The 12,352-nt window shown below is 37.2% G+C and overlaps 1 protein-coding gene and 1 long non-coding RNA gene across 4 annotated transcripts in view; one reads left to right on the top strand and one right to left on the bottom strand.

Moving 5' to 3' along the window:
* The window catches only part of DNAJB14 (DnaJ heat shock protein family (Hsp40) member B14), a 46,613-nt gene extending 40,448 nt beyond the window's left edge, over window positions 1–6,165 (top strand). For all 3 annotated transcript variants that reach the window (XM_047856744.1, XM_047856743.1, XM_047856745.1), the window contains one exon: window positions 1,206–6,165. In XM_047856744.1, coding sequence (XP_047712700.1) covers window positions 1,206–1,242 — 37 coding nt within the window. In that variant the 3' untranslated portion in view covers window positions 1,243–6,165. The remainder of the gene's footprint in view (window positions 1–1,205) is intronic.
* Window positions 6,166–11,232: 5,067 nt separating this feature from the next.
* Window positions 11,233–12,338, bottom strand: LOC125163687 (uncharacterized). Its single transcript, XR_007151538.1, has 2 exons — window positions 12,128–12,338; window positions 11,233–11,390 (listed from the first exon to the last, which is right to left on the bottom strand). It is a non-coding gene; the product is annotated as an uncharacterized LOC125163687 (long non-coding RNA).
* Between the last annotated feature and the right edge of the window lie 14 nt (window positions 12,339–12,352).

Raw genomic sequence — 12,352 nt, forward strand, 5'->3', positions numbered from 1 at the left:
GACTAGCCCTGTGAACTTTGTTTTATCTACCTCATCTGGGAAGAAACATCTGCGAAAGGATTTCACAAATGCTTCATTTGTAAATAAAAGGGATGGAGCGATTTTGACTGAGTTGTTAAATCCTAGCTGGATTGACGGAATAAAGATCTGTTCTGAAGATCTTTGCCAATAGAATACACTCTTACTGTGAGTATTATTTTGAGTGTGGTCCTGACTGATGTCTTTTACTTTGGCCATTGTTTTCCAGAAAGTAAGTGACTTTTTGCTGGGTCTTGTTACATTTTTTTCCTAAGTGCCCCCACCCTTTGGAAGTGTTAATAAACAGTGAAATGACTGAGAGTAACGGGAAGATAGCAAGGAATAGTTCCCGGAAGATCTCTCGGAAGATTCCCATTTGTTTTTTTTAGTAATGCTATCCAAATACTGAAGAACATCTTAGTACTTATTTGCTAAATACCACTACTATGATTCTGTAGCAAGCTATTTTCTGTTACGTGTTCCTTCAGTAAGATTTTTTAAATTTAATTTTTATTTTTTTATTATATATTTTTTTAAAGTTTATTTTTATTTATTTTGAGAGACAGAGAGCAAGCAGGGGAGGGGCACAGAAAGGGTGACAGAATTCCAAGCAGGCTCTGCACTGTCAGCGCAGAGCCTGATGTGGGGCTCAAACTCATGAACTGTGAGATCATGACCTGAGCCAAAATCAAGAGTCAGACGCTTAACCTACTGAGCCACCCAGGTGCCCCAAGATTTTTTTTTTTTTTAATTCAAGTGAACTCAGGACAAGATTTCAATTTTTTCTACTCAAGTCCTGGCATAATGAATTAATCTGAACCCTTAACAAGAGGTCACAGCAAAAACAACCACTAGCAGGATTGAATAGCATATGATATCTTCAGGATGAAAGGTCCAGACGATGCTTTAGAGCAGTAGTTTTTAAACCACTGGAGACAGGAGTGAGGGAAATGGTTGATAGGATTTTATTTTCATTTTCTTCCCAGAACAGCTCTGTGTTGGTTTACATGCTAGGCTTCCAAAGGCTTTTAGGAGGAATACTTGGATTTCTTTCTTAAAAAAAAAAAAAAAAAAAAGTCAGTTAATAGAAATGTATTGAAGGGCTTCTATTAACCATCATTTCGGTTTAAATAACTAGGTGACCTAAATTAGTATCTACTTAGCAAAATGTTTTTGTTTGTTAACAGAAACAGATATGCAGTATGCCGCAAAAGTATACCGTGATGATCGTCTCCGAAGGAAGGCAGATGCCTTGAGCATGGACAACTGTAAAGAATTGGAGCGGCTGACCAGTATTTATAAAGGAGGATGAACTGGGATTGTGTTTATACCTTCTAGTGTACTCTTAATTTCTTCCGTAAGTAAGTTTAGTTTCATCATGAGAGCTAAAGAAAAAGATTGGATGTTAACAACGAAACTGAATGGTTGGTCCCTGAAATCTTGGACTGTTTGTGACCTACTGGCTCCTTTAAATAGTAAGGAACTGAAAACTAAAAGTAACATTTTCGTTATGCTTCTGCAGTTATTTTCACGTTAAAAGCTTACATTATTCCTAAATAAAATGTTGTGAGAAAGGATTATCACACCTGTGGCAGTTTCCAGTTTTAGTAGTTCTCCATGTTTCCTTTTGTCATGTAAATATTTCTGGAATGATCATTTTGTGTACATACGGGTTACTACATTTTTATTTAAATTCTTTCAGCATTTAGCTCCATGAGACACTTTAGTTTAAACTGATAGAATAAATGTCCTATGAGAAAATTACGTTTTCCTTGTCAGATGTCGAATGTTGGTGGAGTTTAAGCAATGAAACTTTTGCAAAAAGAAAAGAAAAAACAAAAGCTGTTTAACTTTGTGTAAATCTTGTAGCATTATCAGCTTAGAGGGAATTGATATTTTTAATATTGCCATTATATTCCAGAATATATATTGAGATAAATGAACTGGTGTAGAGTATCAGTTTGCTATTTAGTTTTATGAATTGCTAAGCCATGCATAGAAATGAAATGCTATACTGATAGATTTTAAAGAAAATATGAGGAAATGGCTATGTAGATATTAAACAGAAAGGGTCTTCAACAGTAAATTGCAGTTATGTCATTTGCAATTCCAATAATTATAAGCCCCTCAGAGGTTTATATATCTGTCATTGAAGGCTGCTAAGATTTATGAAGAAGACCCACCTGTTTTGTCCCCCATGGAAATTTTAGTTTTTTCTTAGTTATCATTTAAGCAGGATCTCAAGTAAATGGGTTCTTCTACAAATGAGTAATAAAAAAAAAAATACTACTAAAATGAAGCTTCGTGCCTTTTAACCTGATTGCCAACTCTTAAACATATAAGTAGATTACAGCACACTTATTTGATCAGAGCATGATCTGTTTGGCCATATGCAACAGTGAGCAGAAATATAGCAGCAGGTAGAATAGTGATTTATAGCAAGTTATCCTTACAAAATTCTGAGCTAAAAATCTATTCACCATTGAGTAATTCAATTAGTCTAATAGGAATAAGCTCTCTGTAATTCAATCCATAATATAAATTAGAAAAATAAGCTGGAAATTGAAGTTTTTGGTGCCTGTATATTGAGTATGAACCTATTTGATTTCTAGTCTAACAGCTGTAATATTTTAATGATTTTGCTTCATACTCAGTTAATGGAACACAAATGCATCTTTGGTAGTTTTTTTTTTTGGTATGTGAGGGGATGCCAGTTAGAGTGGCAGTGTTCTTTTATTTAAAGATTTTTTTTTCTGAATGTAGTTAATTTTATAGCACCTGTTGAATAAAACCGCTAAAATGGTCATTCTTTTTAAAAATATTCTCTGATATCCCCTTTCCAGGTGAATCAGTAGAAATACCTGAATGAATTAGTGGGTTAAACGAAACAACATACTGTTCCAGGAAAACTGGACAGCTAAACCAGTTTTCTTTTAGAAATATTTAAAGAAATAAAATAATAGCAGTGCTAAAAGAAAATACAAATTTAAATATGTTCTTGACCCTGTAGAGTGATTTTTTTAAAAAATAAGGTCATAGCATTCTAATTAACTTTGAAAGTTCATGTACATCAGAAAACTTACAAAAATTTAAGAGAAAAAATCTCATCCTTTTATTTTTCCAGCTTTAGTGGGAAATTTACACTATTGTGATTGATGCTAATGTGAACTGAACTCTTGTTGAGTGATTCTTTTTCCCTTAATCTCGGCTTTTTAAGGGGATTCATGTAGTTATCAAATGAAGTGAAGTTATATGTTATGGAGTCATGTGTGGCTTTTGGACAGTATTATATTTCAGTTGCATTGCTGCATTCCATCACATTTCATAAAATGTTTGGGGGAGTGTGTTTGAGAAAATAAAATTTTCAGACAACTGTGCGAAATACCTGATTGAGTGCCTGATAATTTAAGCCACGTATAAAGTATGCAAGGAAAGATTAAGTCCTTAATGTCGTCTATATTTTGGTGTAAAGACCCAACCAAGTGTCTTAGAATTTGGGGTTAATTCTACAAAGTAAGAGGATTTTAACTATCTTGAGATAGAGGATGTTCGTATTTTCTACTCTTCTGATAAAAATCTCAACTTTTACCATCTTATTTTTAGCTACATGAGCTTTGCAATTTCATTTGATAACTTGTACTATTCATTTTAATCATTGCCTCAAAGCTCTCAATCTCTGAGTATTGCTTTACTAGCTGTTCTAACTTGTATTTGAGAAGTTTGGCCGCAACTATATTTATTAATGCTTTACATTTTTATCCCTTTTTACATACATACATATAAACATCATTGTCCTTGTAAGGATTTGGGGGAAAGTAAATAGTATCTTTTCTCCTCCTTTTTTGATTCCTTAGTTCCCAGATAGACTGGTGCTAGTCATTTATAAGCTTCAGAATTTATTTTGATCAAATCTGAGAATGTCATTTTCAATGAGAAAATTCAAGTTTTAATCCATCTAGTATGTAAAAATAATATATTTTGGGGACGGATTGCATTTGAATGCTTAAATAAGTGTTTGTTTCATAATCATTGCATTTTTATTTATCATATACCCAGATTTGGTAGAATAAATCCTTAAGGCGTATATATGCCAGTGCATTAAGCCACTCTGCTTTTGTGTCAGCTCAGGTGTTCACAAGAATAGGAATGTGGAGTTTCAGCCCTTCACTGTAATTGCACTTTTATGCTTAAGTTTTCTTCCTGTTAAATCTTCAGCTACACTAGTATGTAAAATAGTGTATAGTGAGAGAAATGATCACCCTCTTCATTTCTCTTTGTTGCTCTGTTGTAATAGTTGTAAATGCATCTGTTTTTTAATAACTGTGACATATTCTTAATAACGTATTCCCACATATTTCGTTAAAAATTAAATCCCCCGCTTGTGTTAAGACAGTGAAACATTTTTTGATGTTGACTTGAGAACCAAATGAGCCATCTTTCCAGTTAAGTAAGTGTTACGGCAGAGGACCCTATAGTTCAAAAGGAGAATTTGTGCATTTATTTAGTTTCCCCAAATGAAGGTTCGGGACTACCCATGTTACTATCTGTCTTCATACTGAGTGTAGCAAACTGAAAGGGCATCGTAATCTTTTTTTTTTTTTTTTGTCTGAACAGAAAAAGTCCTGAAAATGAACAATAAATCTGAATTTTAATCTTTACTAAGTCGCCGAAAAACCGTGTCTGTTGGCCACGTTGCACAGTTGCCTAGTTAAAATCCATAACATCCTCTATCAACCAATGAAAAAGGAAAGAATAGTCTAACAATAACTTATAAAACATTTTTTGATTTTAATTTTTAAGTACAAAGAAAAAGTGAGTAGAATGAGGATCTTCAAGGAATTCTTACACATCCCTTTAATAATCTGACAGGCAACACAGTCCTAGAATTCAGGCTTCCTTTTTGGTTTCCATTACTATTAAATAGACACTTTCACGTAAATGGAAACATTTTCCCTCAAAACATTAACTCAAAACATACTCCTTATATTAAGGATTATATAACCGCGTGTTTTGTAAGTTCCCTGTGTGTAACTTTTTCCTGTTGGTATGTGATTCGTTCTCATTTAATTTTATTATCTGCTGGTTTTGGGGCCAATGGACTTGTGAATATTCTGTGGACGTGTCCATGTATAGGTGTATATATATATATATATTTTTCCAGCTAATACCTCAAATGTGTGATTGTTTAATATATACCACACTATGTTTGCACAGAGCAGGGCTTCCAGTAGCCATGGATATTCTTATTTCTAACTTTGAAAATCATTCCACAGAATTTCATTGGTGTGAATTCTTTCTATTGATCCGTTTCAAATTTTAAACAGAGATTCCTGTTATAAGGCTCATACTTCAAATATAACTGTATGTTTCTGTATCTAGCAGTGGAAATATGTCAGGGTAAGAAGTGTTTCTTGAAGTGTCTAGTTTAGTAAGTTTTTATTAACAATAGGGACTACTGGTCACCGGGCTGTCTACTGACTGCACAGTGGTGACACCGGCATGAATTTGAGCAAGTCTTACTCACTTTGGCACAGGAGTCAGGCCATTCCAATCTGATTCTACTATGCCATTTAAGAGTGCCACTAAAATAATAGAGGTTTTCGAGTGACACTGTAGTATTTTAAGCATCGATTTCAAAATGAATTGTGTTTTGAGTTGGCTGACCATACCAATGAGAAGAAAGAAACTCACTCATAAATGGTATTTTATAATTTATTTATATTAAGAAATGCTTCTTACCTATTTTGGTTTTGGTTTTGTTTTTTGGATAGCTACATAAGACTTTTCCACTTAAAGTTTAAATCATGTGTTTTTTAAAGCTGCAGGTAGTTTTCAAGGTGTGATGGAATTTTAATGGAAGCCTTGTATAAGTTAAATGAAGTGATACTGGTAAAGGAGAGCTAACTTTATTTGTCTGTAGTGCATTCAAGATTATACAATTAGATTTAAAAATGAAACGTCTGATTTGTAAAATACTGTTATATCAGACTTATAAAATAAAATTTTCTGTGTGAGAACTCTGTTAAAGAAAATGCACTTGATTTTTAATGAATGTTCTGCTGAATGATTTGTGATGAATTTTTGTCTTTCAGTCTCTGCAGTTTATCTCAATATATGAATAAAAAGAAGGTCTGTTCTCACTGTAAAGGATTTGTTTTTCTCATGTTCGATACTCTTAATATGCACTTTTCTTTCATTCGTTCAACCATTCAACAAATGTCTGAATGCCTGCTGTATCCCAGGCAGTGAGCTGATTGCTGGGAATTAATCACCGAACAAGACAAACATCCTTATGGAGTGTATATCTAGCCAGGAAAATAAATGGCAAGTAAATAACTAATTATAATTATGATGAATAGTACAAAGAAAAGTCTAAGGTACAACGAGAGCATATGTCTAGAAGATGTAACCTACTCTGGGAGGGATGATTAAGGGAAGTTTCTCTGAGAAAGTGAGCTTGAGCTGAAGCCCAAAAGATGAGATAAGTAGTAGGAGTGAGGTGAATGCTAGAGATACGGTTCCAGTGGAGTGTGCTAAGTTGATAAAGCATAGAAACTTTAGACCGGCGTGAAAACAAGCTTGCATGAGAACAAACTTGTATGATTATGGCATAGGAAAGGCAGGGTAAGGTAGGGAATTCAGATAGGATTGGGGCCAGGTTCCATAAGACCATATATAGATTATGATGATGATAATCGGACTTTATTAGAAAACCTTTGAGATTTTTAAGGAGGGAGTTACATAATGAGATTTGAGTTTTTAAAGTATCATTTTAGTTTTGTGCCAGGAAGACTGGAGGGCAAAAGTGAATGTAGGATTGGCAAAGGAGAGATAATCATGACTTGCACCAGAGTAGGAATACAGATAAATGAATGATTTTGAGAGAGATTCAGGAGATAGAATCAAGAGAATTATTTGTTTGATTGGATTTAGGATAAATAGAGGCAGCAATTAAAAACTTTCCAAAAAATTTGGCTGTGAAAGGGAGTAGAGAAGGATGTTAGCTGGAAGAGGATGTGGTTTCTTTTCTTTTTTAACATTTATTCATTTTTGAGAGACAGAGTGTGAGTGGGGAAGGGGCAGAGAGGGAGACACAGAATCTGAAGCCGGCTCCAGGCTCTGAGCTGTCAGCACAGAGCCTGGCGCAGGGCTGGAACTCAAAAGCTGTGAGATCGTGACCTGAGCCGAAGCCGGATGCTTAACCCACTGAGCCACCCAGGTGCCCTGAGGATGTGGTTTCTAAAGGAGGCTTCTGTGTTTTTAATTATTAATTATATGTGATCTTATTTATTACATGAGAGATCTGTTTTATTCTGTTGTTTTTCATTCTTCTGTAAAGGGGCAGGTAGAAAGTGAAAGAGTAAAGATAGAGAAAAGGGGATAGTTAGTAGTAAGTGCCCGATTCGTTCAGAAGATATTAGTCCACTGGCCAGATGGAAGAATTACTTTAGCTAAGAGACCACCAGCATTCTTTCAGAAAGGAATGCACAAAGGATGGGTGCAAAGGCAGGTAGGTTTGTAGTGTTGGTAGTAAGATGTCATGGCTTGCTTGCATTGGCTTGATGAATAGGCAGTTTCTCTGTATAAAGTGGGGGAGGGGAAAAGAAAAATAAACAGAGGCTTAGGAAGAAGACAGTGTGAAGGAATTGTCAGCTCACTAGTGAAAAAGTAGGATTTTTACAAATGCTGGGTCGGTGACAGAATTTATAGTCCATTAAGTCATGTGTATTTTCTCCAGTCTAACCCAACAGCCTAGGCATAGGCCTGGAGAATACAATTCGTTAAACTCATCCAAATTTGGTGTTCTGGCAGGCAGGAAAGAAGGTAGGAGAGTTTAAGATGTTGACAAGTGAGGGGTTCAGTGATTGCCTATTGTATGCAAGCCAGAGATGAGTGGAATTAGTGATTACTTAAGTGACTGCTGAAATCCAGGGTGTGATGACAATGAGTGGTAGTAGAAAAGAGAAGGTTATTACACATGATCTTGCAATTGTGTTCTCAATGGGCCAAATCCCAAACCATAGCCAGAATCAAAATTAGCAAGACATTTTCCAAGTTGGCCAATCTAAGTGATAACATTTTCATTTTTGTATGTTGGAGAATCGGAAAGACTCTCCTCATGAGTTTGAATGCCAACTAGAATTTTCACATAAATACTGGAACCAACCTAAACCAAAATGATTGGTAATTTTTCATAGGAAAGGATTAAAAAAATTGAGGGGTGCCTGGATGGCTCAGTCAGTTAAGCCTCTGACTCTTGATTTAGGCTCAGGTCATGATCTCAGTTTTGTGAGTTTGAACCCTACATTGGGCTCTGTGCTGACAGCACGGGACCTGCTTGAGAGTCTCCCTCTCTCTCTCTCTCTGCCCCTCCCCTGCTCGCACTCTCTTTCTCAAAAATAAATAACAAAAAATGTAAAAAAAAAAAAAATCAAGATATCTCTGCCATATACAAAAGCTAAGAGAAACTTAAGCTAAAAATAAGCAGAAACAAAGGCTTTTGATACAACCAATAAAGTTAGAACTTCAACAACATGTGCATGTTTAGCTATTTAATAATATATGCTAGTACCCTCTCCAGTATGCTGTGTACTAGAAAATTCGGTTAACATAAACATTTTGGGCATTCATATATACAGTTTCTACTAGTTTCTTCCTAAACCTCAGGGATCATCTGGTACACCCCACTTTGGAGATCTAGTACATAGTGCTGATAATCTTTTAGGCCAGTAAATATTTCCCCTAATCCTGTATCAGCAGCAGTGAGTAAATTCAAACACATCAATCTGAGTATGTAAGGAACTCTCCCTTTGACTGCCGTAATTTGGAAATCACCACATTTGGAAATTAGAAATCTTGTTAGTTCTTTCAATTTGGGGACGTGGTGGTATTTGGAGAGCTTAGAAAGCTGTGTTCTCCATTTTTGTCACCCAAAAAGAAAAACAGCAGTGTTTCCCAGGTCAGCTATCATTTATTGAGGTCGTTAGGTTGGAAAATGTCAACATGAAAAGTAGTACTTGCAGAATTCAAAAGAACTTGCTACAGTTCATTTGTTTTAATGTTTATTTCTTTTGAGAGAAGTGAGAGTCAATGGAGGAGGGGCAGAGAGAGAAAAAACTCCAAGCAGGCTCTGCATCGTCAGCATGAGCTGGACCCAAGGCTCGAACTGACGAGGCAGATCAAGACCTTAGCTGAAATCAAGAGCCAGACTTGTAACCGACTGAGTTACTCAGGTGCCTTGAGGGTTCATATTTTAATTAGCCTCTAAACTTGGGGACAGGGGCACCTGAGTGGCTCAGTTGGTTATGCATCAGACTCTTTGATTTCGACTGAGGTCAGGATCTTGAGATTCGTGGGTTCGAGCCCTGCGTCAGGCTCTGTGCTGACAGCTCAGAGCCTGGAGCCTGCTTCAGATTCTGTCTCCCTTTCTTTCTGCCCCTCCTCTGCTTGCACTCTCTCTCAAAAATAAACATAAAAAAATAAACTTCGGGGCAAATGGTGAGGGTCAGGAGTGGGTAAGTTTTAGTCAGGATCAGGATTAATACTTCTTTTTTTATTTTATTTATTTATTTATTTTTAACATTTATTTTTTTTTTTAATTTTTTTTTGTTTTCAACGTTTATTTATTTTTGGGACAGAGAGAGACAGAGCATGAACGGGGGAGGGGCAGAGAGAGAGAGGGAGACACAGAATCAGAAACAGGCTCCAGGCTCTGAGCCATCAGCCCAGAGCCTGACGCGGGGCTCGAACCCACGGACCACGAGATCATGACCTGGTTGAAGTCGGACGCTTAACCGACTGCGCCACCCAGGCGCCCCAATACTTCTTTTTTTAAAAAAAGTTTAATTTATTTTGAGAAAGAGAGAAAGCACGTGTGTGAGCAGGTGGGTGGAGAGAGGGTAAGAGAGAATCCTAAATGGGCACCATGCTGTCAGTGCAGAGTCCGACACGGGGCTGGATCTCAGGAAACATGAGATAAAGACCTGAGCCGAAATCGAAAGTCAGATGCTTAACTGATTGAGCCACCCAGGCACTCCAATAGTTTCTTTCAATCACTGTTATTCAACAAATACTGAATGAGTGCCTACAGAGTGCAAGACATTTAGGCATTGTTAGAAACTAATGACCCAGCTTTTTAAACATTATAGTCTCAATTGGGGAAACAAACCAACACTATGACACATAATTATTCACAAATATCAATTATTCTTGGTAACATATAATAGCATTCAAGAGAATGTGATCTGTGAGAAGATATTATCGGAAAACAATATTTAAATAGCTAAAGTAGAAAGTGAAGGGGTTCAGAACATTTCACCCCAAAATATACTTTGGGTATATTGATTATTTTGAGCTGAAATCCCTAAGAAAACAGATGCACCAGGGGTTCTTTGACTTCTCCCTTTTTACCAAAAAGCAGGTCATAAAATTTCCTGTGAGAAAGGGGACCTTCTTCTACCAGGAAGAGAACATTCTTATCACCAGAGGTGAGACTGATGCCAAAATGGACCTGTACAAACAAGTCTACTAAAATAATCCTTATCTTCCATTAGTTTCACTCATATACATTGTAGTCACTGTCCCACAATTTACCGTCCCTTACCCAAGCCCCCCTTTTTTGGTCACATCCCTACAATTTATTGCTCTTTATATAAAAAGGTATATAAAATTTGGGCCTAATGGCTTCTTTGGATCTTCATTTCCTTTTGAATACTCGCATATAAACATAAAGCTATTAATTAAATGTTACGTTTTTCATCTGTTAATCAGTTTTGCACCCAGCCATAGCACCTAAGAGGTAGAAGGTAAGTTTTTCCTCCCCTACAAGAGAAACAAGCATTTGAGATTAAAGGACCCTCGAAACCAGTGTGGAGAAATAATAACCAGTGATGGAAGGACGGGGTAATTAATTTTGCTGGAGTATAGGACTCACATTAGAATGCATTCAGAAGTAAAAGAGAGTATGTTTGTGTCAGATTAAAGACTGTCAACTTTATCATTGTCTGCAGTGGTACATCAATACAGGTTTTTTGAGCAGCAGTAATATACATTGTTTTGGGAAGGTTTATCTGGCTATTATTAGGTGGCTATTAATATAGTCTTGCTAAAGAAAGTAAGGGTTTGAATGAAGAACTGGAAAAAATGTAGATGCAAAAATCACTGTTGGGAAAGACAAGCTGACATAAGGAACAAAATGGAAACAATACACACACGTTAGGAAAAAAAGGTTTATTGGAGAAGTTTTTGGAGCTTCTGAGTCAGAACTGACAATAAGACATGCATGTAGAAATATCCAACCCACAAGCAGCTGAAAATGTGAACCTAGAACTCTTGACGAAAGGTGCAGACTTAGGACTCACATTCTCGGGAACCTGGAAAGAAAAAAAACAAAGACAAGCTTTACATGTCATCATCTAGAGAGGAAACTAGAGTGGGTGAGGATCTAAAATAAGTAATGCAGAATCCCAGAAGCTAAGAGATCCAAGGGTTTAAATAAGAAAAAGGAAGTGATCTTCAACCATGTGAGTTGCTGTGGAACTGTCAAGTTCACCTGTAATGATGAGGAGATATCATCCGTAACATCTGGGAACTCTGCAGTCTGCCATTTCGTCCTCAAGAATAACTAGGAAATAAGCATCCGACTCTCCACCACGTCTTGGCCTAGAGTTAATTCCTTCTGCACTCCACTTTTAGGGGCTGGAGTTGAAGATGAGTTGTCCACCAGTTCTGACAGTCTTCATTTTCTTACCACCCACCGTAGGTTTTTGTTAAATGTGCAAACAAGCAAGACACCAAACAAAAAATAATACGGGCATCCTTAAAAGGCGCAGAAGGCTGTCCAATGTCTGCATTGCTGAAGGACTCCAGAAAGCCCACAGCTCCTGTATTCAATCTAGACAAGACCTTTTGTAAGAGCACGTGGGTGGCACCCAGGAAGAGCCAAGGCAGATTAGGGCACTGGGGTCAGAAACCTATTAACCTGGGACTTCTAATCACAGTCATCGGGCCTGCTGTTCAGTGTGCAAACACCACCCCCTTCAAATTTTTTCACCTACAAGAAAAGGTTTTTAAGGTAACAGACCTGGAACAACTAACGAAACTTACGCACCCTCTCCACACAACAATGTCCCCTTGCACGCATTTTTCTGGGGGGCTTTTAGTGCTGAAAGGTCTAGTACCGACGCTTTTTCCACCACTTTGGATCCCGACGCCCCCAGCTCTGCGCAAGCGCAGGGAGCAGCCCGCAGGGCGGGGCGGGGAGGCGCGGGGAGGGGCCGAGTGGGTCGGACGCAAAAGCCCCAGGCGCGCTCCGGAGCCACTGCGCTTCCCCGGA

The sequence above is a fragment of the Prionailurus viverrinus genome, chromosome B1 (assembly GCF_022837055.1).
Source record: "Prionailurus viverrinus isolate Anna chromosome B1, UM_Priviv_1.0, whole genome shotgun sequence".
In the NCBI taxonomy this organism is placed as follows: Eukaryota; Metazoa; Chordata; class Mammalia; order Carnivora; family Felidae; genus Prionailurus; species Prionailurus viverrinus.